At 38.3% G+C, this 27,558-nt stretch overlaps 1 protein-coding gene across 5 annotated transcripts in view; it reads left to right on the plus strand.

The window, feature by feature from the left end:
- Nucleotides 1–27,558, plus strand: part of ATP2C1 (ATPase secretory pathway Ca2+ transporting 1) — a 61,476-nt gene that overhangs the window by 15,829 nt on the left and 18,089 nt on the right. The window contains exons 1-13 of one of the 5 annotated variants that reach the window (XM_059847454.1): nucleotides 547–666; nucleotides 1,187–1,355; nucleotides 15,090–15,200; nucleotides 16,112–16,228; nucleotides 17,795–17,884; nucleotides 20,584–20,619; nucleotides 21,529–21,590; nucleotides 21,943–22,051; nucleotides 23,796–23,951; nucleotides 24,516–24,584; nucleotides 25,288–25,363; nucleotides 25,867–25,933; nucleotides 26,978–27,102. In XM_059847454.1, coding sequence (XP_059703437.1) covers nucleotides 1,350–1,355; nucleotides 15,090–15,200; nucleotides 16,112–16,228; nucleotides 17,795–17,884; nucleotides 20,584–20,619; nucleotides 21,529–21,590; nucleotides 21,943–22,051; nucleotides 23,796–23,951; nucleotides 24,516–24,584; nucleotides 25,288–25,363; nucleotides 25,867–25,933; nucleotides 26,978–27,102 — 1,024 coding nt within the window. In that variant the 5' untranslated portion in view covers nucleotides 547–666; nucleotides 1,187–1,349. Of the gene's footprint in view, nucleotides 1–546; nucleotides 667–1,186; nucleotides 1,434–15,089; nucleotides 15,201–16,111; nucleotides 16,229–17,794; nucleotides 17,885–20,583; nucleotides 20,620–21,528; nucleotides 21,591–21,942; nucleotides 22,052–23,795; nucleotides 23,952–24,515; nucleotides 24,585–25,287; nucleotides 25,364–25,866; nucleotides 25,934–26,977; nucleotides 27,103–27,558 lie in introns of those variants that run through there. The other 4 variants (XM_059847445.1, XM_059847472.1, XM_059847463.1 and 1 more) reach the window with 4 other exon arrangements.

Consider the following 27,558-nt stretch of genomic DNA (forward strand, 5'->3'; position numbering starts at 1 on the left):
GTGTTATGGTTTAGGGAACTTAGTGGAAGTGCTGATTGCACACTTGGACTGGAGAATCTTAAAGGCCTTTCTTTTCCAGCCTTGATGATTCCGATTCTACTCCATGTGCGTGACCCCGGTTTGCATGGGAGGGCAGCAGAGCAGCGCTCTGAGGCGAGCGGGAATGACGGGGTTGTTTTCCCACGCCAGGAGGGCCGGGTTTGGCTGCCGGCGCTGGCGCCGGGCCCGGCGGGGCCGAGGGCACGGGCCGGGCCCCTCAGCACAGCCCGCTGCTCCGCGCTCCCCGCGCCGGCCGCTCAACGCCGCCTCCGGATCCGCCTTCTCGCGGCACCGTGCGGCTGCTGCCCGGGCAGGGGCGAGGTGGGCACCGGGCGGGCTCCTCCATGGCTCCCTGCAGGGGCTGGGCGTTCACACGCGTTCATTTTCAACCGCGGCGCCGCTCGGCTCCCGCAGCCTGCGGAGCTGCCCGGCGCTGCGGGTGAAGCCGCTCCGCCGTGCGGGGCTACCGGGGGCCGGCACCGCGCGGGCGCTGCCGGCGGGGGCGCGGGCGGCGGGCGTGTGTGGGCTCCGCCCGCCCTTCCGCCGCGGCGCTCCGCCCCGTCCGCCGCCTCTGCCCGCGGAAGTGAGCGGAGCGGGGATGCGGCCGCGCCGCCCCGGCACTCCGAGGTGAGAGGCGCGGCCGGGCGCCGGGACCAGGGCGGCGACCGTGCCGGAGCCACCGCTTGCGCCTCCGTGCGCTGCCCCAGCCGCCTCCCCCGCGCTGCCCCGCGGCCTGCGCTACGGGGCGGGCGGGGCCGGGCGGCCGAGGGGGCTGCGGGCGGGGGTCGCTTCGGGCAGGCAGCGCTTCCCTTCGCCGCTCCGCTGTCTCCCGCCTGGCGCCCGGGATGCGGGGTGCGGGCAGAGCGGGGAGGGGGGGTTACTTGGGGTGAGGGTTTATTTTTAGGAGCGAACGCCCCTCCCCGGGCGGGACGAGGCTGTTGGAGGCGCTGGTGGCGAGGGGGAAGCGGCGGCGCTGCTCCTCCGTGTTGCTGGAGCTGCTGGGCGGCTAATCCTAATCCTCATCCTCGGTGGTCTCTGACAGCTCTGCGGGCTCCCTGGCTGTGCGTGTGCTGCTCTGCGCTGGGCAGCCTATACGGCTTTTTTTTTTTTTTTTTTTTTTTTTTTAATAATTTTTTTCGTCTTTTAGCGTTGGTTTCTCTTGCAGATGTTGCTGCAGGTGGGGGCAAAGGGAGCACTGTGATTGCCTGGGATCTTGGGGCATTTCTCTCTTCATCTTTCCGCTCCCGCTCCAGCGCTGCTGTTGCTAAAGACTTTTGTAACTATCGACTCAAGTACAATTTCGATGGAAAATGAAGGTAAAGGTCTCATCAGAGTCACTGACTTCATTGGAGCTAAGAGGATTTTTGCATGCAATTTGGTGACAACTCCTACTGGTGCGTGTGTATGTTTTACCGTTCCACGGGTTCGCAGGGTTGCTCTTCTGTGCTAATCTTGTGGTAGGGATTTTGATCTGCATTTCGAGCTTTAAGATTTGTAGCATCATCGTTTTTCTTTATTTGTGCTGCTGGTTGTTGAACTAACTGTCAGATTTTACTCTTTCTTCATATACAAAGTATCTGTTGTGCGTTTTAGTGCTCCGTGTATTTAGAATGGAAATATTAGATAGAAGCTTCTTAGTATTAGTTGCTTGGTATTTGTTCAGCTTATGTGATTCTCTTAAATTTTTATTTCAGGGTAAGATTGAGAAGCATTAGTTGCATTTTTCTTTGAAATATTTTGTGCATTTATATGTTCTTGAAAATGACTCAAATTTGCTCTCTTGGGCAGTATTTAATTAAAAAGTGATACTGAAGTTTTGAGTACTGAAAGAAGTTGCTCTATTATGCTTTCTCCTTCTTGTCTAGGTTGGAAATTACTTAACCTGGGGAATTATTTCAGTTTTCTCCTGTGGGCCTTCAGTTTATGCTCTGAGAACCTTGAAAGCCCCTTTGCATTGTGACAGTGACTATAATCTTCCTTGATTTGTTTTTTTCATTTTGTTTTTTTGTTTGTTTCTCTTTCTGTTGACTCTGTATATTGAAAATCTCTGAAATTTCTTTTTGTTACTGTATGTATAAGAAAAGAGTTTTTGATACCCCCCCTCTTATATCATCACTATTCTCTGAAAATGGGTGGGGATTTAGGTGGCTACCGGATTTGCTTTGCTACAGGTTGTTACATGACATGTTAGGTGTTCCTTTTTCTCCCCCTCTGTCTGAAAAGAGGAGTGGGTTTTTTTAATGGCTTGACTTGAATGGAGAGCTGAATTGAGATTGAGGGGTAGACCTAAGTTATTTTTTATTATTGTATATTTTTCTGTTTTGAATTATGGTTGTCGTGGATGACTGGAAAGTTGTGGTAGTTGTGAAGTCCAACCCATGTTGAAAACTGTGTATGTAGGTTGCTATCATCTGGCATTTCAGAACTTTCTTCTAACTTTAAAATCATGTTAGAATATTTTAAATTCTACTGATCATGGCCTCCAGCCGGATATTTGTAAAGAAGAGTGTGGACCTTGTTAGGTAGCAGGAATTTTGAAGTGCACAGAGCACCTCTAGAGGATTGGTCTTTGTTTTTAGAGGCTGTATGGCTGACAGAAGTGGGGTCAGTGCCTTTGCATTGCAGTCACTGTTGCAAGTAAAAGGGTTTTGAATGGGCAACGCCCAGGAGGGGGGGAAAGGCAAGCAGAGATAATACCACTGAATAGAATCACACTTGAGGGAAAAAAAGTATCTGTGTGCCAAAACCCGAATGGCAGAAAGACTTTTAATACCTTACAGTTCTGTTACTAAATAAATAGTGTATCATAGAAGGAGTGTACAGTCGAGTTGCATGTGATAGTGTGGCTCTGTGTTCTGTTCTTCCAAATGCACAAAGATGGCATTTCTTATGGAATAAATCAACTATGCATAAAAATTAGTAATATTTTTATGATAGAAATAATATTTAAAAAAGCTTTGGCTGGGAGAAGATACTTTATAATATGATCAGATGCATATTTCAAAGGCAGAAATAAAGGCTGTGGTTTATTGAGGGTTTTCAAAACGGGGTGGGCATATGGGGGTAGGAGAAAATGATGTATGATAAAAAGACTGAAGTGGTTCTTTGAACACACAAATTACTTCTTCTCCACCATTTCTGCTCCCATATCCCTTCATCTCATAATTAATTGAGTCTCCAGATGGGCATGGATATTTACAACTGTGTACTGTCTGTTTTGGTGTTCTTGGTATTTCTGAGCCCTTCTTTCTCTATCAGTGTGACATTTTGAGGCAGCTAGTCACCAACAGCTTTCATATTGGAACTTCTCAGAACTCTTGATGTTCCTTAATGTATTTTTTCCTGGCTACAGCTGAAAAATCTTTGTAATCTTGTATAACAAAGATTGCATTTAGAATATTTTTAGGCTTTTTTTTCCCCTCAAGGATGTGTTTGGAAAGTCTCTTAGGTTTGGATATTGAGCAAGAGATGGCAGATTGTAGGGTTTTTTTCCCTCCTGTATTTGAATGAATACTCAAGATGGAGAAGTGATGAGATGGTTAGGAAAAGTGGTGTTTTTCAGTGTCAATTCAGTACTCATAAGCAGTATTATGTGTTTATGTCCGGACTAATTAATATTTTGTCCCAAGACTCTGTGGTTCCTGTTTCTTGTGTTGGGTTGATTGAACTTTTGCAAAAGTTCATATTTCTCATAGTAAATGGGGAAGAGAGAATTTCCCATCATAGGAAGACTTCTGCTTGATCATAAACCTATGATTTAGAGAAATGATGTTTGTATTTCCATTTGGAAAGAGTGAATTTTGTGACTTCTTTCCATAAGAGGAGCTTTTTCTTAAACTGTAGGCAGTTAAGGAAATCTTGTATAGACAAGATGTAATTTTGTAAATTTTAGATCTCACCTTTGATACCTCTGGGCCATTTGGAGTAATTTTTTGTAATGTAGTCTTAAATTTTTTTCTTCCTCTTATCAACATCTTTTAGATTGTGATTTATGCTGTTTGTTTGAGTCAGGATTGCTTTGTAGAAGTCTGCCTTTTAGTAGAAAAATAAAGAACAGGTTTCATAGACTTTGAGCTTCTTTGAGGTCAGACCATGACCACAAATACAAATTGTTAAATGGGAGTCCTGTTTTGCTTTCAAGGCCTTTAGGTAGGATTTATTTTCATATCATTAAGACCTGAATGGAAAAGGTCAAAGTAACATTTTCCTGCAAAAAAAGACATTCCCAAAATCATATGTAAGGTTGGTACAAAAATTCAGATCAGACTTGCTGCATGTAATAAAACATTGTGTGGTGATTCAGAAATCCTCCTTAATCCTCATTGTTTTGAGTCCTAGTTAATTTTAGCTAATCTTCACAGATGATTATTAACTTCAGCCCATGGTCCATAGTCATTTCAGGATAATTTTGATGATTGGATGAATGGGGAAATGTAAGTGAAGACTGTTGTGTTTCTTAGAAAAAAGTATTTTAGTTCTTCAAAAAATCCTGACAGATCAATAATTTTTGTTTGTCTTGTGCTTGAAGTGCAGTTGAATTTCCTAGTGAGTTTCATGGGTGGTGCTTTTTTGTTTTGGTGGGCTTTTTTAAATGACAAAAATGGGTTTAGTTGCTAAGCTATCAGATTGAAGATCAGTGAATAGATTTTGGGTTTTGGGGGCAGTGAGTTTTAGCACCCTGGACTGGTTCATCAAGGATTAGGCAGCTGTAAGTACTAATGAAGGGGTGGAGCGTGTGTACATGCAACAGACAACAGAGGGGGGAGGGATGCCTGCAGCAGCAGTGGCTTGAAAACGAATTAAATGCTTCCAGAATGGCATCATCAGTTGTTCATTAAGTAATATCCAAAATAATCAGACTGAAATTTGCAATGGGAAATGATGGAGGTTCTCAAATGGACTTGGTGTTACCACGGCAGTTCAAGTTCCTTTTGGAATGTAGATGATTTCTCAACAAATTAGTAGGTGAAACAAGAAATTTGATATTCATTGATTACAGTTTTTTACTATCTACAACTTGTAGAAAGCTAGAACCTAAATACTTTACACTTATGTTGGCACAAGTTACATCTTTTGAACTTGGAGGTTAAGGAGAGAGAGGAGAATTTTTCTTTCTTAAAAAAAAAAAAGTGTGAGTTTTCACTCAAGACCAATTCTATTCCTATATTTAAACAGTACTTCAATAACTTAAATAACTGCTGAGTTAATATAGCTTAGAATTATTATGCATTAGAAACATGTATTTCCTTTTTAAATGAACAGGCAGAGTAATTTTTTAATCTGTTTGGTTGATGGTTAGATAGTTTTAGCCTTTTTTTCCCATGCAGGTAACTTGGAAATAATGTATAATAACCTAGAAGTGATTTAACATGGTGTCACTTTGAGTTCAGATTTTGCAGAATGTGTGTTTAGTTATTTTGCTCCCTTTGTAACTTCTTTACTTGGAGAGTTTATGGTGTATATAATCTCATGTGAGGCAGGAGGAGCATTGCTGTTAGGAAAAAGCAAACAAAATTCAACAAAAGAGAAACAAATATTTTTTCTTGTATTGTTCTTGGTGAAGAGTGACAAACATGCAGTGATTTTGAGCATCTTGGGGTGCTATTCTGTCAGACTGAATAAAAGGGTCTCCTTATAGTTGAAAAAAGATCCTGCCTCTGAGCTGTGTTCCTGCGCTAGTGTTGTGTTGGCTCTCATGTTTGTTGAGGTTTGTCTGGCTTGCAGGCTTGGCCCAGGTTAGCCCAGCTCTTCCTTCCCCTTGCCCTTTTTGGACAGCTTTCTGTTGAGTTAGAAAATTGAATGGGTTCATGAAGTGTTCAGCTAACGTGGAAAAAGGTGAGGGACAGAGGAGAGAGACCTGTTAGTTTGACTCAGTTCCTGACGTAATCATGACTTCCATTCAGTATCAGTTCACCCACAGACCATGGTGGAATTTTGCAGGAGTGGCATAAGTTAATAAACAGATTTTTAGTTGTGAGATCTGCTTTTGATCTAGAGAAAGAGTTCAGATGGTACCTAATTGACATTGGGTGATTAAATTGACATTTGCAGTGTGGGTTGTAGAAGCTAGAAGGAATGATGATAAAGTTACAATGCTGAGAAGAGAGGGAAAATAAAATGCAGTAATCAAGGTATAAATTAGGGACAAGCATCTGTTTCTAGTTATTTGTTTGTAAACATTCTGCTCCAAACAATTAGAAAGGATAAAATGGATAATGGGTTAACAGATGCCATCTACAGAATCTTTTACAGAGGCTTCTAAAATATTTTTAAATCAAACATTTTCTGCAGCACTTTTTTCTGCATACATAATTCACAAAAGAAAAAAAAACAAACCATTGTGAATACAGTGTTGCTGCTTTCTTGATAGTAATAGTAAGAAAATTTATTACCAGTAAGTAGAGTCATTATACAGTGAGTTATGTTTGCATTTAAATTGACACTGACAGTAGTTTGGTCCTGAGAACTGTAGTAAACAGTAAGTTCAGTATTTTTTTACTTAGAAATGTATTTTATTGCATTATGAAGAGAGTGCATAGCTGTCAAAGATATAATCAACTATGGAGTCTTGAAGCTTCATTATTTTAAACAAATACTGAGAGAATATTTGTATTGCTGTTTTTGCTCAGTACCAGTACATGGCAACTAAATTCTGCATGTCATGGAAACATTAGCAGCACATCACAGGGTGATAAAGTTCTTCATTTTAGTGTTTGCCATTCAAGTGCCATCCTTGATTCAGAGAAGCTCAGCACTTCAGAGTGTTATGAGATACAAGCAGGCTGTTGGAGAGCAGCCATATGATCTTATTTCTAAGCTTAAATGTTCTCTTCTAGAAAGTTAGCAACTCTCTGGCAAGATAAATGACTGGTACTTAGACCCAAAGTTTTTTGGCCTTTACCTTGTTAAGGGCTTCCAGTGAATCAAGGATTTAACCTGAAGCAGGAGCTATTTAGAGACAAACGAGGTATGGCCAGCAGGGCTCTCTTCCTTGGTGGTGAGTTTCTGAACTGATAATCTTTGCTTTCATCGAGGCACTAGCATTGATTTGCTAATTTTAGTGTGTGCTTAGGATCGTTTATCTTTTTGTTCTTCTGATGAATAGGTAATGACAAATGTAAGAAATGTCCAAGCAGGCTTTTTCCATATTCAAGGAGTTTTTTTGAACAGGAAGACTGAAAACTGAATATTTTGGCTAACCAACTATAGATAGGTCAGATGTATTTGTCAATGCCTTTGTGGTAAAGCTGATGCCATCTCCAGGCTTTCAGCAATGAGGCTTTGAACTCATTATAGTACATCATCCAGAGTATGCATAGATGCTCTAAATGGGAAACCTTTTGTAGAAGTGAAATAGAAAATGAGTTTGGCATTCTTAAGTTTCCCTGTATTCTACATTAAATAAGCTAAAAGAAGATAAAGTGGTGTTGGAGGTTTAGGTCGATTTTTTTTTTTTTTTGCCATTACTCTGACAGTCAACAGCACTGCAGTCAGGTTAAGGTATGATTATTTTTGTGAAATGTTTTCTTTAGCTAGAGAGAGGGCAGTTGTCACTCACAAGGTTTGCAAGATAACCACACAGTGTATACTATGATTACAGCAAACTGCCCATCTTTACTCTTTGCTGGTAGCCTCAGTTGAACTAGATGTCCTACTTTGTTTTTTAAATTAAAGAAGACATGGGGAAACATGAAAGAAGACACGCAGAAACATGCTGAAAGAGTAAAATGGATTCCAGGTGTGGGGACATGTTTCTCAGAGAGTGTTCTTGGAGAGTCTTTTTAGGACTTGAAAATAGTTCTTGAGACTATTGTAGAGTTAATAAATTGCATCATAAATGGATCATCTTAGTCTTTATTACACTGCCTGAAGTAGATGGGGTTGGGGAAAGGTCGCTTAAATATTTTATGACTTTTAAGGTAGGACAAATGTTGAGATTTAAAATGGTCAGTGCCAGTATTGGATTTCTGTTTTTTATTTGATCAGAAATGCCAAAATTGTGTATCAAAGAGTATGGTTCTGCATTATGGTTCTTTCTTGGCTGTAATGAAAGTCCTAAGCACTGCTGAAGTGGTACTGGAATATGAGGCAGGGTTTTTTTCAGGCTTACAGAGCAGCTTAGCAGGTATTTCTCATAATTTGGGTGTTTATATTTCTTTGGTTAATGGGTGGTGTCTTGCTATTTTTCTATAAAGTATTATGAAATGACACGCAATAGCAAGGGTCTGAAACTGTGACCTTCCAGGATAAAATTACTCTACGAGGAGAGCTTATTAATGCAAATTAGTGTTTTTCTTTCCTTCTGGCTTTTTTAGAGTCAGAACTTTTCTGTGTGAACTTCCTTTGATGTGGGGGCTCCTGGTAAATTTTTTAACTAAAATACTGTTGAATAGGAACAATTTTTTTTGACTGTTGGCATACAGGGTTGCTTCGCAGCTCTTTCCCCAGAAGTGAAAAATCATCACACTTTTCCAGAGGAGTACTTTAAAAAAAGACAGTAGACAGTAACTTCAAAGCCTTCAAAAAGTATTTCTTTTTTGGAGCAAACAGTGCCTGGTAGAAAACAAGAGGCTCATTAGTTTGCAGACTTCAATCTTTCGTGGGGTGGGAAGGGACAGCTCTTTGCAGTGACAAGTAAAATGCTCTTTTTGTAAATTGGTTGTTGGGTGTTTGTGTTGAATAAGTGTTGGCCCTTCTTGTTCTGAAAGCCTTATTTTGCACAGAGGTGTGTGTCAGGGTTTAATGCTTTCTGACCAGGTTCTTTTAGATAACCCACATAAGGAGGGTGCAACATTGAATATTAGGGCAACAAAACTGGTGAAGGTCTGAAGCACAAGTCCTTTGAGGAGCAGCTGAGGGAGCTGCGGTTTAGTCTGGAGAAAAGGAGGAGGAGAGGAGACTTATTGCCCTCTAGAGCTGCCCAAAAGGAGGGGGTAGCCAGTTGTGGGTTGGTCTCTTCTCTCAGGCAACTCATGACAGGGCAAGAGGACATATCCTCAAGTCATGCCTAGAGGAGATTTAGGTTGGACATGAGGAGGAATTTCTTCACAGAAAGAGTGATTAGACACTGGAATGGACTATCCAGGGAGGTGGTGGAGTCACTGTCCATGGAGGAGTTTAAGGAAAGACTGGCTGTGGCACCAGTGCCATGGTCTAGTCACCATGGTGCTGTTTGGCCATAGGTTGGGCCCTGATCTCAGAGGTCTTTTCCAGCCTAATTGATTCTGTGATATCAAATGTGTGTGTTTGAAGATACTTGATGTTATATGGGTTTTTTGATTTAGCAGAAGGACACATGCACATTATGTTCTCAGTATATTTTATTAGTTTGTAATTAGCAAAATGTAGACATTTCAATACACAGTTCAGTTGCAGTACCAATGTGATTCCCATTTCCTGTCTCTGTAATATATGCACCATTGTCATGCTGAGCATCCCTCATCACCAGAAAGGATCATGTGGGTTGAGACCCCATATGGTGCCCCTGAAATGTTGTGGTTCAGTGCATATGGTCACTGAGCAATGTGAGCCTGACCAGCATGGGGAGGATGCAAACTCAGACATTAGCATTCTTTTGATGAAACTGGGGAGAAACATTCACACCACCGGTGGATCCACTCAGCTGACTGAGGTGTTTATCCAAAGCAAAGGCCACCCTCCTGTCCCACTGTGTAGAAGCCAAGTCAGTCTCTTTGCAACAGCAGTGGGTGGTTTGTGGCACCCTGCGTAATTTCCTGAGCTTCATGGGTGCTTCAGCCTCACTCATCTCCTGCAGGCCTTCTGTTACAGGGCTCTGTGGTCAGTCACTGTACTTGAGTATTTATAGTATCTAAATTTACAGGAGTTTGAGGCTCATTTGATAAGTTGCTGGTTAATCACAGTTGGTCTTCATGATTTAATCACATGTAAGGTACAAACAACTGTATCAGTGCAGTCTGTAAAGATAAAGCCTTTCTCAATATAACTTCCAATTTTATGCATTTAATTTAAATATAAAAAAAATTAGTTCAAAAGCCAAGAATAAGACAGTAAAAATCAGAGTTTACTTAAGGTAAATATGTAGCTTGACTGCATTTATAGTTTGTGAACTTGATTGCGCTGGGTTTTATTTATTTTATTAAGTGTCTGTGTGCCACACTCATCTGCTTCTGCCTGCTTCTTCTGCTAGCAGTACTGGTTAATTTCTCTGGAGATTTAATTCCTGTTAAAACCTAGTGGAATCTCACAGATAAAATCGAGTCATTGTCACAACCATGTTGAGTATTGCTGGTTTCACAATGGTCTGAGGGCTCTTCCTGTGCTCCTGTCTGCCTTATCTCCACTTTTGGAATCCTGCTATTGCTTCAGGGGTTTGCTTCTGGCTATACAGTTGGTCTAGGATTTACTGCAACTATTAAGTGTGCCTAATGCCTTTTTTTGTGTGTGTGTCTTTGTGTGTGTGCTTGGCTTTTTATGTCTTGTCATCACTTGGCCATGGTTCTGTGGCTGGGACTTGTATTGAGGTTCCAGAAGCACTTTGCCTTCCAAACAAGAGGGGGAGGGAAAGATGGTGTAAACATCTAGTGAGATAGGTATTTTTAAGGGCATTGTTAGCTAGTGACTCTGTGGAATCACTGTTGTGATGCTGAGCAATGATCTATTGAAATAGAGAGCTTGATAGCTTAAGGGAAATAAGATAGTTCTTTTTTAAAGAAGACAGTTAAAAATGTGCATCTTCAAAACCTCTAGCCACAATGTCCTGATCAGTAGGAGAGGATTTTGCAGTGATTCTTCATATCTGATGGAACTGACAGAAAAAAAGGATTACTTCCATTCTGGGTAGTCTTTTCCTTAAAGATGCATTTTGCAGCCAAGAGTCTTTGCCTAGTGGGAACTGTGTCCAAAGTCTGTGTGCATCCACAGGGAGAGTCAGACCTCTGTGCCCATTGACATCTAGTTGATCTCTAGTTCTGTGTGTTTTCAGGATTCTAGACAGTGCAGAAGAGCACTTGGTATCTGAGTATCTTACTGTATGTATGGGTGTCTCTGTTGCCCCTATGCACCTATTATCCACACTCTGAATTGTACAGGCTTGGAGAAGAACATGCTTTGTAGGATCTGAGCTTTTTTAACCTTTCAGTGTATATCACACATAGCTTGATCATATAGAAAGTTCAGAAAATGGGAAGCTTGTATGTTTCAGTCTGGTATTCAGTGAAATACCTTTTATTATGTTGAACACTACTGTTTTTTTTCAGTGTGGGGAAGGTAGATAAAAAATGAAACATAATTCTTATGGTGGGTGAGGAAGTCCTTATTCTTTTGGGATCCCAGTAAAGAAAGTCATGAAAAGCAGATCACTACTAATAACTGAGAAAAGGCAGTAGCAAGGTATAAAATCATATACTCTTTCTGATGCTGGGAATCCTGAGATGATACAGCTTTGGGAGGATCTCTGGTCAGGACATGGCACATAGTAGATCTTGTTTGCTTATTAGTATAGTTATGGGGTTTTACAGTACAGAGTCATCCATCACGGATGATAGGTCTGGAATCAGAGCTTTGAAGTGTCCCATGAACAAAGTGCTCTAATATCCTTACCTCATTAATAAAACTGCAGTTCCTGAGCAAGGTGCATGTAATATTTCAAGTGGGAAAGACAGCACACTGTACACATACTTAAAATGAAATGCACATTGATTAGTTACGCATTGATTAGGTGGGCATTCATTAATTGTGCTATTGATTGGACACAGCATGACTCAGTAATGATCACACGGTATCCGTGATAATCATGTACCTGAATGTGGGTCACTGACTGCTCACACAGTAATAATCTTTCAGGCAGATCATTACAAACGAGTTGAAAGGTCTCTGTAGTACTTGTATGGCTTGAAAGGGGTTCAGTTTTACAGGGATTGATGAGACAGATTCAGTGAGCTGTTCAGAAGGACCTGAAGATTCAGAAGGAATCTCAAAGAATTACAATTTCTTTCAGTACCTCAACTTAAATTTCATTTTTTCATGAACATCTGGGATTTTTTTCACTTTTGCTGTTTTCTATACATTTGTTGGTCTACTACCTTTGTATTTCATACTTGTGGGTCAGTTGAGTAGATTTATATAACATTTGGAGGGCTTTGTATTAGCTAATTAGCCAAAGTGTTTTGGTCACCGGTTTGTCTAAAAATAGATTTTGCTATTTGAGGGTGTTCTAAATTTTTAGACTGCTCTCGGTGAATGTGGGTCTTTCCTTTTGCATTCTCTGAGCAAGAAGAGCTAAAATTGCCCTTAAAAATAATTGTGAAAATATACTGATATCAGTGAGCCCAGCTGATGGATAATGGACTCATCCTGCTAAGCTGAGAAAAGCAATGGTAGAGGTAAGCTGTTGGAACTTTATATTGGTCATGGTAGAAGGAAGTTAGGTAGGCTCTTGTAGCCCATGAAACAGAAGAAACAGTAACATGTTGCTGTTGACTAGTTGACTAGATTTTTCTTCAGAGGAAACAGAAGGGAACTCTGAACTTCTGATAGTTTAAGCTTTCCAGACAAATTTGTATTTATTTTGATAAACATCCTTTGGTCACAGTTCCATGGTCGTATGATTGATGCATATTTCTTGGCCTAGAAATGATGCTGTGTACCTTGGAAGAGGTTCAAGAACAGCCCTTCCTGAGGCAGTGGTATATTTTTGTTAGTTAGCATCCTGCTGCTTTGTTCCTTGGTGGAATTAGCTGCAAGTGGGGAATGGAAAGCTGGAGACATAGAAGCCTTAATAGTGATGTGTGTGCTGCCTATCCTATACCTGACATTGGCCAGTATCATTTCTTATCTCATATTTTCTTTATCCATAAAAAAACTTGGCCTGCAATACTGAACTATTTTAAGGTATCAACTGATGAATGACAAAAAATGAATTGCAGCATAGGATGGAAAGAAATTTTGGTAGATGTGGGTTGTCTCCTTCAGTACAGAGCACTGTGGTTCTGAGAATAGCTTCAGTTGGGTACCTTAAAAGGTGTTGTGGAGGCCCAGATCTCTGGTGGGCAGCAGTGCAAAGGGCTATAGAGAGCACTTGCCAACAGTATAGAATAAATAATTTTTCTAGTTTTGTGGAAGTAAAAAGATGCATAGTAAAAGCAAAATAATTTGCTTGAATACAGTTGCTGTAGTCCAGCAGATAGCAAGCACAGCTGTTTTTCAGACCTAAATCTGTTGGTGTAACACACTTTATATTTTGTGAGGGGAATAGTGATTGATTTCTCATTGGCTAAGCAATTGAAATTTAATTTGTGGCAGGGTTAGACATTTGAAGCTGTTCTTTTCTGAACTGCAAGTGTAGTTTAATCTATAAAGATTGTAGAGGGTTTTTAGAAATTAGATGAGGATCCATGCAGAATTATTGTACTGTATGTAATACTGCTCTGGTGAAAGAAGCTGGTTATAAAAAGACTTTCTGAGCCTTTATCTTTCTGATTCTTTATCAGATTTTCTCTGTAGATTTTTTGCCACATAGAGTACAGTGTTCTTTGTAGAAGTGGGAGATAATGTGAATGAAATACATTCAATATGACTGGCTTTTTTGAGTCTGTCAGAAAAAGGTTGTCAAAATAAGCTTTGTTGTTGCACTGTAGTTCTGTGCTAATGAAGATTTATTTGGAAAACAAGCTGGTCTCTGAGAGAACCTTAACATTTCTGTTTAAGAATATTTAAATTCTCAAAATAATCTTTAAAAAACGTTATTAGACTTCCTGAAGCCCTAATTGATAATATTAGGGAAATGACCAGTTATGTGTCATTTTTTGGAGTTGTGTAGTTTGTTTTTAGCAGTGATGTCAATTCTAACTGGGTAAAAGATTTTTCTCAGCACTAAAATTTGTAATGACTGTCAGTTCATTTCTGCCTGCCCTTACTGGGAAAGCATAGTTGCTCAGCATTTTTGTTGAGAATGTGGAATCATCTTGATCAAAGTCGTGTGTTTGTAGGCTTGTTTTGGAGCAGCATTTAGGCTTAAGGGGTATTCTGTCTGAAACTGGTGTTTGGTAGCTACAAAGAAAATGAGCTACAATAGTAGAGTACATGGCCAACAGCGTGCAATATAGAAAATGAGGATTGCCATACCTTTTCTGGGACATAAAATGCTGGAATCTCTTAATGTGTTGTCATCTTTAGGCACTTGTATTTTAAGTCTCAGCACCCATAGAGGAGTTATATACCATAGCACCCATAGAGGAGTTATATACCATACAGTAATTATTTCCTAAAGCATAAATCTGCCAGTTGAAATTCTGTGCAAGTACAGTGTGAAAGCCATTTCTGTGGTCTGCATGTTTGCATGTTGGGTCTCTTCCAGTTAATGGTGGGGGGATGTGTGTGCAGCATGAAGTATTAATTGTGAATGCAGTGAGACAGTCAGCAGGAAAAAAATGTATCACTCCAGCTTCTCATGTAAACAAAAATCAGAAACTCTGAAGTTTCATTAAATATCTAAGCAGTGCTGACCTATGCAATCAATGTTGCTGTTGTGCTCTTCTGCAGTTCACAAAATTTTAGCTTCCCAAAATTACAGAAAACATTACTTTTTACAGCATTGATTTGAGGCTTTTGTACTGTAGTCAATTTTTATGGCTTCACTTGCATCTGTACTCTTGTTTGACGTTTTCTTACTGGTGTTTCTCCTTTCTTTATGTACAAGAAAATGTAAATAGGCCTGCTTAGAGCACCTTCATTAATGACTAGAAAGCAGGAGCCGGAAGTGAAATTTATCTGGGCTGACTTTCTGACTAGATATCAATGATAATGAGCTAAAGGATTATTAAGTTATTTTGCTGTTAGGATCTTTGCCATCACTGAATATGTTGTTACAGAAATTAGTGTTCTCACTTGCATGTTTTGCTACTTTTGCAGGTGGTAACTGCATGAAAATAAGAAGAATTGTAGATTATTTAAGTGCAATGTTTATTAAAAACTGCCTTTGAATGGTATAAATACTGAATTGCTCTGGCATGTGTTGTTTAAAATAAAACATTAGCACTCTCCTTCCCTTCAGACTTTGATTTTGTTTCTAGGTTGCACGTCTTCAAAAAATCCCTGATGGTGACAATGAGACAATGATTCCTGTACTGTCTTCAAAAAAAGCAAGTGAATTGCCAGTTGATGAAGTAGCAAGTATTCTGCAAGTAAGTAATTTTTTCATTCTTTTTTCAAAAGAATATACTGATGCTAGCAAACAATAAGTTTGATATTTCTTAAAGACAGGTCTTGTAATTGAAAGTTGATGCACTATTATGCAGTTTCATGTTAGCTATTACCTGCTTCTAAAAGCAAGTTGATTTTTAAATTGTTACTAGAAATTCGCTAATCTCTTAATATAAAAAAAGAATCAGGCTTTTGCAGGGGGAATGAGATTAAACTTGAAAATGTTTGGATTTGTCTGCTTTGAAAATTGCAATTTCTTAAAAATCCTAGAGTCAATCTTGCTATAAAATTCTGTCCTGGGTTTTTCTTTTTTTATTGCTTCCATTTCTCTAAGGAATCTTTAATGTTCTGAATTTATTTTGGTAGCCTCCATCTTAAGTGGAGAAACAGGACTGAGAAAGCTACCCACTGACAGATTTATGAACCATTCAATCTGGGTTAATTTTCATGATAGATGATCTTTTTTCATTTTCTGTATGCTTGACTGCTTGAGGAGTACACCATGATAAATGTTAGTCTCTGACAACTCAAGATTTTGGAGCTATTGCAGTCATTTGGCTGAGTCACTGAACTCCTGATGTAACCCTCAAGAGTCTGAAGGATGCCCACAGTTTGGTTTGTTGTAGAGTTTTTTACAGGGAAGATCAGCAGTCATTTATAGATGTGAAGCAACATCTGCTTCTGTAGTTCTGTGAATTTTTGATTGAATTCCTTAAATACTGCCAGAGTTTGAAAATAATGGTTAGCTTTTGTTGTCATACAAACAGTAGTACCAACCTTGTCTTTCTGATGTTGCCCAAATTGATATAATTGAAGGCTGTGTTATTGGGTGTGAGAATTTACCTCAGCTTCTCAGTGTAATTGTTGTTTCATTCTTTGCATATTTTAATAGGCTAATCTTCAGAATGGCTTAAAAAACTGTGAAGTTTGTCATAGACGGGCATTCCATGGATGGAATGAATTTGATATTAGTGAAGATGAACCACTGTGGAAAAAATATATATCCCAGGTGAAGATTTTTGTCCTTTTTGCTTTTCGGTTTTAATACTTTTCAGTAGTTTTGCTCTTTATTTTGTTTTGCTTAGCTTTTGTATACATGAACATATTTTGATAAAAGTGGGAAAAATCTAGTTGAGTGGGAAACTACAGCTTGTAAAATTTATATCTAATTTACCTATTGAAAAAGCTTTTACTTAGGCATGTATCTATAAACATCATAGAGTTTTGATTGTGATTTGTTCTTAAATGTATGTTCATAGCTATCCAAAGGGTGCCATTCATAATTAGCCTGAGGGCTAGAAAAGCAGAATAAATGTCCCTGTAGCCAAACTTGGTCCTGAGTTGTACTAATATCAGAGAACAATGCATCTGCATTGGTAAATATTTAAATGGAATGTGAAATATGAAGAACTTGATAGGAAATTTCAAACAGCAGAACTGCTGCCTTTAATCTTAGGGTGGAGGTGGGACCAGCCTTGATTCTGGTTTTGAGCAGAACTGGCAAGAGTCAAGTGTGAATTTGTTTCTTACCAGTGTGATATATCTCAAATGCATATATACATATCTGATGTGGAGGTGTCACTACTTTCTTCTGCTTACCCATCCCACCTCCCAGCTATGCAGGATATTTACACAGAGGATTCTTCTAATGAATTTGTAATGTTAAACATTTTGGTGTGTGTTTGCTGCACCTTGGCTGTGCAGCAGTGCAGCCCTGAAGTTGCACTCTGTGGTTGACTCTGTGCTCCTTGGGAGAGATTAAAAAGGCATTCAGTGCTCTGATGGTGGTAGTGGTGGGAACACATCCCATCCTGGCTGTACTCTGGCATTAATGCTTTATTTTCAAGTGTGTAGTGTCAATTACTCAGATACAACAGAACACTTCTAAGGCATATTGCCCAGGACTGTTTTAGATGGGATTTATTAAGATTCATACTTGCTTTGAATGTGCTTATCAGATCTGCTTTTGGAATGTTCTTCAACTGAATTGTAAGAATGTTCTTTTTTATACTGTTTCTCAATAAAATCAGCATGTTAGCAACCAGCTGTCATAGAAGAAAGATCCTTTATTGTTTTAGCCTTAAAAAACTGTGGAAATCGTATGATTCAAAAGGAAAACTTTTATCTTGTAAAAGATAAAGAGAAGAAATCATGAATTGAAAGTTAAGAAATATATTGCTACCTTAACAGTGATCACTTGCTGGAACAGGATCAGTCTTTTACCTCAAAGACATTTTGAATGTATTTCAGGCTTCTTTTTGTATGTTTAAATACAGTATAAACAGTTATAGGAGATTATGCTTTTTGCATTTAAAATGTGAATCAAGAAATGTAAGAAACATTTTCTTCCTGTTACATATTGAACACAGTCTATTCAAGGTCTTTGATATTTAAAAGAAAATGCCCCAAGTAAGCATCTGAACTGTAGAGTTAGCTTTTCTTTGTGCTGCTAGGTTATAAATATTTTAATAATGGAATAATATGTTTCAAAAATAGATCTGGTGTGCTCTAAGGGGTAGATAAAATGGCCTTTCTGTCAAGAGTGTGGCTGAATTACTCTTCTGTTTCATTTCAGTTTAAAAATCCCCTTATTATGCTTCTCCTGGCATCTGCAGTCATCAGTGTTGTAATGCATCAGTTTGATGATGCTGTCAGTATTACTGTGGTAAGCAACTAAAATTCGGTCTTGGTTGGGAGTACTTGGGAGTGTGTGACCATGTGTGTTCAGCATCATGAGAGTGCCAAAGTGGGGCGGGATCACTTGATTTCAGTTACTGGGTTGGATTTGTGTGTTATCATTAAATCCATTTAGTTCGTGACTGGATTTTGGTTTTTTTCTTTTCTTTCATTGAGAGCAGCAATACATATCAAAATATATCCATGAATAATTTTTGGCTGCTTCTTGCATCTTTTCTATTGGTAAAATGCCTGTCTTTAGGCATTTGTTCAGAGAAGCAGTTTTTGGTGTATTCTGTGTAATTTCAATCTAAAATTATGCTTTAATTTCAAATTGAAGCCAACAAAAACCTTCTGTGAATTTACTTGAAAGCTGTAGTCTTTTAAAACATGAAGTAAGACCTGAACTGTCTAGAAATCACAGAAGAAAGAAGCTGAAATAATAAATTTTTGTAGAAGGCTGCAGTTAAATAGGGTGCTAAACTAGTGAGCCAAATATAGTACTCATAACTGTTTGTCACTAATTGGCACAGAGAAGAAAACTGTAATCCCTTTGACCTTTTAGGGGTCATAGGTGGTGACTGAAAATCATGATTTCTGTATGACTAGAGGCACGTCCTAGCTGAGTTTTTTTTCTGTTTTGTCTTACCTCTGCACTTTCTGTGTTGACTTTACTTTTGTACTAACTCAGGGTAACTGGAGGTTTGCTCCTAACCCCTCTAATTTTTTATAAGGAGTAATTGCCTTTGAAAGACAACCTATGTGACCTCTTAAAGATAAAACTTGCAATTTTGAATTTGAGTTTGGAATAGTTTGTTGTGTTCCTAAGTTGGATGTAGGTAAATTGTTGTATTATGAAATATATTTAATTATTGTGGCTGAAAGTTGACATATTTCATGTTTTTTCCCCTTGGTTAGTGCCTTTAATTCTATTTCTTAACCCTCCTGAGCAAGGCAATGAGAAAAAACCAAGGCAGTTAGTGTAAGAGAGCAGTAATTTCTGCATTCTTTGTTACAGCCTGGGAAGAAATCTTTCAATAGCTTTCTGAACATTGGTAGAAATATCTTAAAATACAGAGAAAAAATGTGACTGAGTTAAAGGTCTCAGCTGTGGGTTTTGTCTAACTTCTGACTAACTGGTACCATTTCGTGGTATTGTTATTATCAATAATGCCCACTTTATCACCAAGTGAATATTTGTTTTATTTCATTTTCAGATGATAGTGCACCTTTTCTATGACTATGCATTGTGTTCAGAGCCTTGGCAACAAAACTCGTTTGCTACTAAAGATCAATGACATATATTACTTTTGGTGGAATTGCTGTCTTGAGCTGCTTCTGCCATCCTTTTAGCTCTGCTGGTACAAATGTAAAACTTCTTGATCTGGATGGGAACTGATGAAGATTAAAAGAAAAATAAATTCATTAAATACTTTCCATTTGGCTTCTTAATGCAAGCCATTACACACAGACACAAGCTGAGACTGATTTGAGGCTAGGAATGCAAAGCTTTTTCAGGTAGTGTGGTCTGTGGAGTTTAATATAGCCTCCAAAAACCAGGCAGCTGTGGTGGAAATATTCCATGGAAAGATGAAATATATTTAGTTATTTCCTCTTATTCAGTTGGTGAGGCTGATGTTGCTATCACAAGTAAGGTGGTTTTATGTGGATTTGTTTAAGAGTTCAAGAGAGTTTTTCACTTGCAAAGTGGTAATATCTTGGTTATTTTTAGTAGTTGCTGTGTGTACTTGAAAAGCTTAATTAATGGTTGTTGTGGAAAAAATCAGTGTAACAACTCAGCTTGAGTAACAAATTCAGTTAATGTAGCAAAACTCAATTTGAGAGTGTATTGAAGGAGAAGATGAGGCTTGCTCTACAGCGAACTCTGATCTTTGTTGTTTCCTGAAATAGATTTATTTCATTTGCTCACTTTCACATCACATGCTTAGAAGCCCTGTAATGTTTATGTTGAAGTGTTGCAACCAGAATTCTTTGTGATAGAGGGGACTATGAAGGCTGCTCTTGAGACCTTACTACTTATCTTGGAGTCTTCCTAATGAGCAACATTTTTTAGCTTTTTTGCTTGGGATCGCTGACATCCTGTCTGTTTGGGTTGTGCCTGGTGTCCTGTTTCACTCTCTGGTGCCTTGGGCAGAGTTTCTGAGGCTCATCCTCGCTTGCTCTTGCTAGGATGTTTGATGGCTCCAGACTGGTTCTTCAGCTTGCTGCCTTTTATCTAGTCTTTCTGTTATCTTGGTACTTGAATGAAACCAAGTCTGTGATGCCCTGTAGAAGTTAACACGCCTTTGTTTTGGTCACAGAAAACACCAGTCAGTTTTTCTATCTGTGTCATGGGTCTCTTTCCATTGCTGTCTCTTACTCACTGTTTAGAAACAGGAAGCAGAGGCAGCTTTTCAAGTTTGCTATCTAGATAATAATCTTATTTTTAGTAAAATCAGGTTAGTGCATTCTTGGACATCACTGAGGCAGGTGCAAATAGATAATGACATTGCTTTTATGACAGACCTGAGAGATACAGAGTGATTTTGAGCATGAGAAAATTAGTTTGTTTCCAAATCATCTTGCTAATATGTAGTAACAACTATGACTGAGCAAAATCAAATATGATTGCTTACTTTCATGGTCATTTGGAATGCTTTTATCTCACCCACTTCTGTTCTCTTGCAGGCAATAGTCATTGTTGTTACAGTTGCCTTCGTTCAGGTAAGACAGCTGTTGTGCAAATAAGGTCATTGCTTTTATGTAAATTCCTTTATTAAAAAGACTGAAGCAGTTGTCTTGGTGCGTTGTGCTGTGAATGGTTGAGTAGTGTGCTTTCATCCAAGTAAAAGTCTTTGCCTTTTCTAAAGTGCATGACTTGTCCTGCTTTAACCATGTTGACATTTATGCACCTGTATCAGTATTATACTCAGCAACAAGAGTACTTGTAAGGAAGTCCTTGTGATAAACAGTGTAGAAGTATGTAAACATCTAAATTCATAGAAAAGATTTTGAAAATGTAGCTCTTGCTTTGATTTTGTGCAGAAATGGAAACAAAGATTGTCTTAGTTTCCCAAGTCATAAAGAAGTTTTCATTCTGTAAATGTACAGCTTTAGTCAGGGTGTGCCTAAACCAGATTTGCTTTGTGTGTTTGTAACTTTATATCTTTAATTAGCTTAATTTTGTAACCTGTTTGTCGAGTTAAAGCTGAGCTGTGTTACCTTGGCTGTCCGGGGGGGGGGGGGGGGGAGGCCTAAGAACATGAACACAGTATTTTTGATATTCATTTGTTCAGCTGTAGCATTCAATAATGTGTCTGATCCCTGAGTTTAGAAGCATTCTAGTAAGTATTAAAAAGACCTGAAGATATTGAAGGAAAATGCAAAGGACCCCTGCTGTTTTTTCAGAAGAAATGCATGTAGGCAAATCTGTAAAGTTTTCAGTGTTTGGACCATATTTCCTTTTTAAACTATCTAATATAGAACTGTTGAAAGTCATCTCTTATCTGTTTGGAATATTACTTAATGCAAATTTATTAATGAAATAAATTTCAGTAGCTGTATTTTATGTTGTGCAAGTTTTCCCTGTTTAAAACTACGATCTTCTTTGTTTTTTAAAAAATGTCTCTGCAGGAGTACAGATCAGAAAAATCTCTTGAAGAGCTTAGTAAACTAGTGCCTCCAGAATGCCATTGGTATGTAGTTTTGTCCTTTAAGTCCTAAAGTAGTAAATCATAAGAAGTTTAATCTGAAATGAGTAAATGGGCTAGACTACTGAACTTAGTTCCTTTGTGTCAAGTTTTTGTGCTACATAGAACACACTGCTTTTGCTAATTTTAAAGATTGTTTTATGAGCCTAAAATCTACACTGTGTGGTTGTGTCTTTGAACCCTTCCAGTGGTGTTACTGGTGTGTAAGCTTTCAGAAATGAGCAGTGAGTTAGAAACATTTTGCTGAAATGTGTAGCATTGCAAAGTGCAATGGTGTGAATGCTTTTCTCAGCCAAAATGCCAGAGAAGTCACTCTCACTGCTCTTTGTGCCTACAGTGTGCGAGAAGGTCGGGTGGAGCACACACTTGCAAGAGATTTAGTGCCAGGGGATACAGTCTGCCTGTCAGTGGGAGACAGAGTCCCAGCTGATCTACGGTTATTTGAGGTATGTTCCTAACTTGGATTTAATATTTAGTAACTTTACTTTCTGTGGGACAGAGGGGAAGGGAAGATATCCACTTAGTACTGAAGTGCAGTAGGTGTTCTTGTTTGGAGTTCCCAACTATCTTGATAGAAAATTCAATATAATTACTTCCCAAATGTCACATACATTCTTAACCAATGTAGGTAGTTTCTTACTACAGGACAGGAGAAAGCATTTTCAAGAATACATAATATATAAAATTGAAAAATTCTGTCTTTTCCCTCCTACTGTTAAATATGTTGTAAAAACATTGTTTTCAGTCTGAATGCTAAGATAATTTGGAATCTAGTTGAAGGTAGTTTTCACTCTTTATTTGCATTAAATTTTAAGGCGTAGTTCCACCGTTCTCAATAGAAAAACTTGTGAAATTGTGCTGGTGTAATCTTTTCTCTCTGACACTTTTTCGTTAATGTGTGTTGTTGTATCTTGTAGTTTACTGAATACTTAATTTGTAGTATTAGCACTGCAGAAGTGCTTGAGTTGAAGCAATTGCACTATAGCAGTACTTGAACATTCTCTAAAAATGAAGTGGAATGTATATATATGTATATTCATCTGTCATATTTTGGTGGTTTTAGTTGAATAATGTTATTTTTCTGTCAGATTGGGCATCCTCAGTTTGCTCAGTATCTGGGCTATCTATCCCATTAGAGCAGTGTCTGGATATAAAAATCTGTATGTCCAGGTTATCCACAGCTGATAGTTAATTAATCAGTGTTCATTTCATAGACAAATCCTTAATTAACTAGTTTCTTGACAAATTTGTTTGGATTGTATTGTTGGCCTCTGTAGTGTAGTTGGAACTTGAGCGGGTTTATTTTTTACAGCTGCAAGCACTCTGCTTCCCTTGGCAATTGTGCAGTCCCTGCATTGTTATGAAACTGCTGGTGCAGCAGCACCTACTTTCCTGCTCGTATCTGATACCATGCTATGATAGCAGCCTGCTCAGGCCTCTTGCAAAGCAAAGCAGAAATGGAATTACAAGTTTCTCAGCTGTCTGCAGCTCTTCACTAGATGAGAATTTTTTCCATTGTAAACTATTCTTGCAGATCATTTGAAAATAAGAGCACGTCATCTTATTTTCCTATGGTGTCTACTGGGCATTGCTACAGGATGGTGGGTTTTAAAAAGAAATTATATGGAGATCACATTTTCAGAGAAAAAACTAGATTTGTTCTGCATGTTCTCATTGATGCTGTCCTAGAAAACTGTGGAACTGATGACTGGGCACTATTTGCTTTGGGAAGGCATTTGTACAAGTGAAAACTTTTCTTCACTGGTCTGAGTTTTTGGGGACAATCTTGATTTTTAAAATGAATTTGCAGATCTTTTCTGGCCTAGGTTTTTTCTGTATGTTAATGAGTGGTCCATCAAGTTTTCTGGTCTAAAGCCAGCATATTGAATCAAAAACGAACATACCTGTAACAGTATAGACTTGAAACACTATTCCTTTTGGTAGTGGTGATAAATATTTCAGAGCTCATGGCAAAGTTTGAGCAGTAGCAAAGTGGCATCTTCCATCTTTGACTCTGGTGAGGCTTTGTAGGAGTGCTTGCTGCTCTGTTGATCCTTAAAATATTGACGTCTCCTTATCATATTAATAAATTGGTTATATTTTAATGGTCAAAATTGTGAAACTTACCATTACACTTCCAAATACTTACAAAATACTGTCATGGTTTTTTTACCTATTTTGTTTTCAAAGGCTGTGGACCTTTCTATTGATGAATCCAGTCTCACAGGTGAGACAGCTCCTTGCTCTAAATCTACAGCTCCTCAGCCAGCAGCAACCAATGGAGACCTTACTTCTAGGAGCAATATTGCTTTCATGGGGACATTGGTCAGATGTGGAAAAGCAAAGGTAAAATCATTATTGAGAGAGAAGAATATGTTCCATGTTTTAACTATTTGAAGGCAGTTCTTACTTTTTTAAGTTTACCTCGTGGTGATTTTTGTGATACTTGCACAGCTTTTCTCACTGCTGCTTTTTCATACACTAGTTTAATAAGTAACCTGTGGCCATGAGAGCTCAACTTCATAGGGAGCAGGTGATGTGAAACTCCTCTGTCTAGGTTGTGGTGTTTTACTTCTAGAGCTACAGTCACATGTTTGAAAAATGTGTAACAGAAGATATGGTTCTGGGTAGTGTTAGGTGTTACCAGTTTGAGTTTTGCTACTGGTAGTTAGTAAGTACTTCATCGGTGCACAGAAAAGCAATTTGTTTTAGTGAGGCAAAAGGTTTTTTAGGAAAAATTCCCTACTTGTGACAAGAACTAATTCTATAAACCAAGTTAAGTTTTTTATTTTATATTTTTGCTAAATGGCATTTGCCCATGATTGGAGTCAAATCTGTCAGTAACAACAACTAACATTGAACTTCAGATTTTATTTGGTTTATCTTTATGTTCTTTTTTGGTTTTTTTAGGGGATAGTTATTGGAACAGGAGAAAACTCTGAGTTCGGGGAGGTTTTCAAAATGATGCAAGCAGAAGAGGTAAGAGAAAATATTTAGAAGCAAAGACATAGTTTGAAAGTATGTATTTCATTCATTAAAACTTTGAATTTATTCTGTAGGAACTTAGTTAAACTTACATTGCTTTCAGTGTTTCCCTTTTCTCCCTTTCCTTCTTTTAGCTCTTGGCCATGAAAGTAGTAATTGAATGCAGTGCAACAAAATATCCATAGCTGAGCTAAAGATACTAAATATGAATATAATGCTCTGCACCTGTCTAAATATTTACATAGCTTTCTCTTTTGCTAAATTGAATTTTCTGTAGATGATTAAAAACATTCCTTCTGAAATATAACTGGCTTTTCTGGGCCCTAATGCCTGTATTTTAAAAATCAGTTTTATTCTTGCTACCAAGAGCTTTTTTGGTCTTGGAGGAAGTGCAGTAGCTTGTAGTTGGCATGATGTTTTGTTTTTTTAATGAAATTTTTAATAAGACCTTTTATATTAGATTTATTGCAGGTATCACAAGGCCCTAGAAGAATATTTCTAATAAATATTTGATTTAATTGAAGTATTTTTAAATCTCAGTGAATTCTGTGAAAGAACAGTCTGTTTTCCTAAAGTAAATGTATGGAAACATAGGGTTTAACTGCATCTTTTTCACTGACTGCCTTGAATTTTGCATCTGTGAAGTAAAATGTGGTGCAGTTCATTTTTAACTGCTGCTTGTTTGCCATTCATCAAGGCTCCAAAGACACCTCTGCAGAAGAGCATGGATCTCTTGGGAAAACAGCTTTCCTTGTATTCCTTTGGTATAATAGGTAAGATAATTTAGGTAAAATAATTGCAAAAGATTGTCTAAAGGAAACTAATGTGAAGGCCTGGGAAATGGAAGACCAAATCTCTAAATATCTTTTGGCTCCTGATTTCATTGGTCACTTTGAGTTCATGTCACTAGTGATGTGAAAATTGCATAATGTGACATAACTCTAATCATAAGGGTGTTCACTTGCTTCTTCCTGCAAATGTACTTTACTGACTTTTTGTCCTCCAAATGCTTCCTTTTAAATTGCAATGTGTCTTGGATTCTGATTCAAGGTGTGCTCAAGTGAGTGCCTCACTTAAAGATATGCTTGGGCAACTTGACTGGCTAAAGCTCTCTTCATCTTTGCTGTACTAATGGAATCATGACAATGGAATAAATAAATTCTTGTAGGTAGCAGAGTCATAAGCTTTTTTCTGGTTATTTGAATATTTTCTTGTCCCCATGAGGCTACAGTTCTTGCTGGTTTTACATTTATCCCCTTGACTGTTTTCTTTATAGGAGTTATTATGCTTGTTGGCTGGTTGCAAGGAAAACATATCCTTGATATGTTCACAATTGGTGTGAGGTAAGATTTATGTTGTGAAATAATGCAGATCATTCATTGCAGCAAGTGTTTGAAAGCTAGTAATCTGTTTCATAAATATGCCTGCATACACTGCTCTTAACTTCATGGAATTCAAAATGAAAATAGAAAAGTCTTACATATTTTTAATAATGCAGTGTGTTCCTGTTAGTCTCTTAAACTTTATATTCATATGGTGATTTCTGAGTGTCTTGTGGAACATCTGCAAACAGGCAATAGAGTTCTACAGTTTGAATTTTTGTTGCTGAGTAAATAAAGTAGCTGTAATTTTACAAGGCATATGACAAAATTATTGCAAGCTTTGTCATGTAGTTCAATAACTCAACTTCTGCTATATTACACAAACTTAATCCCAGTGTGTTTGCTGAGAACAGCACTGAATTTAGATGGTCTAGCTCCATACTCCTAGAAAAGTTGTTGGGTTGCTGATTGCATGGGCATATGTGCTGTGCTGTAGGGTTTCTTCAAGTGACAGGATCAGATTCTGTAGAATTATACATTTGTGGAGGGGAGAAAGGAAACCCAGGAACTGCATCTTTGAGCATTTACACTGTCAGCAAGTTTTTTATTTGTTTGTTTTTTAAATGACCTTCAAGGCCATTCCGTCAATTTGCTGCCACATCATGATCTGGCAGTAATTGTGGATCAGTGGTGGCATTTCCCAGTTCTGTTTAGTGCTGACTACACTTATTCTTCACAATCTGGGCTGCTTTGTGCAGCCCTAATTAGTGTTTTGTGTAGGCAAAACAGATGTACAATTGATTTCTCCCTTTCCCCTACATTTCTTCATACTTTTGCATAAATAATGAGTAAAAATGATCTAATTTATTTCATTTGTTGCTGTCTTCAGCGGGTTTCTTATAATGAATGCTATGCAGTTAGAATCACATGGTAACTCCTTCCTTTCTGTTTTAATCTCAGTGACCAGTCAGCTTCAGAAACAATGGTCTGAATTGTAAATTCATCAGTACTGTGTATATCTGTGTGACATTTGAAAACTGATCTGAGTATTTACTTTCATTACAGTTTGGCTGTAGCTGCAATCCCTGAAGGACTCCCAATTGTGGTAACGGTGACACTGGCCCTTGGTGTGATGAGAATGGTGAAGAAACGGGCTATTGTAAAAAAGCTGCCTATTGTTGAAACTTTAGGTATGCCTAACTTAGAGATAGTGTTTTTGATGTAAATGTTAGGAAATATTGACGACCAGTGAGGAAAACAAAGCAGGTGTTCTTATTTTGCTAGCATCGTGTTGGCATCTTTAATATATTCCTGAATTTAATGTGTGTTACCCTGGAGCAATGCCAGGGAGATGTTTCTGTGGACCTTCTAGCTATTTCTTTTGAAGAAAATAAACAATCTCCCACTTAATAGCATGCCATGCCAGCAATACACTAAACTGATTGTTTGCTGTAAGATGTTCTTGTTATAAGACTTGTAAAATGTTTTTTAATTTAAAACTTTTTGGTGTAAATTTAGGAATGATTTTGGCAGTTGAAAACAAATCCATATTTGGATATTAGAAAAAGCTTTGTAATCATAATGCACCTTCAGGATGTTATGCTGCTCATATTAGAATGTAAAATCATTTAAAAACTTGAAAGCTC

This window comes from Haemorhous mexicanus, chromosome 1 (assembly GCF_027477595.1).
Source record: "Haemorhous mexicanus isolate bHaeMex1 chromosome 1, bHaeMex1.pri, whole genome shotgun sequence".
Taxonomy (NCBI): Eukaryota; Metazoa; Chordata; class Aves; order Passeriformes; family Fringillidae; genus Haemorhous; species Haemorhous mexicanus.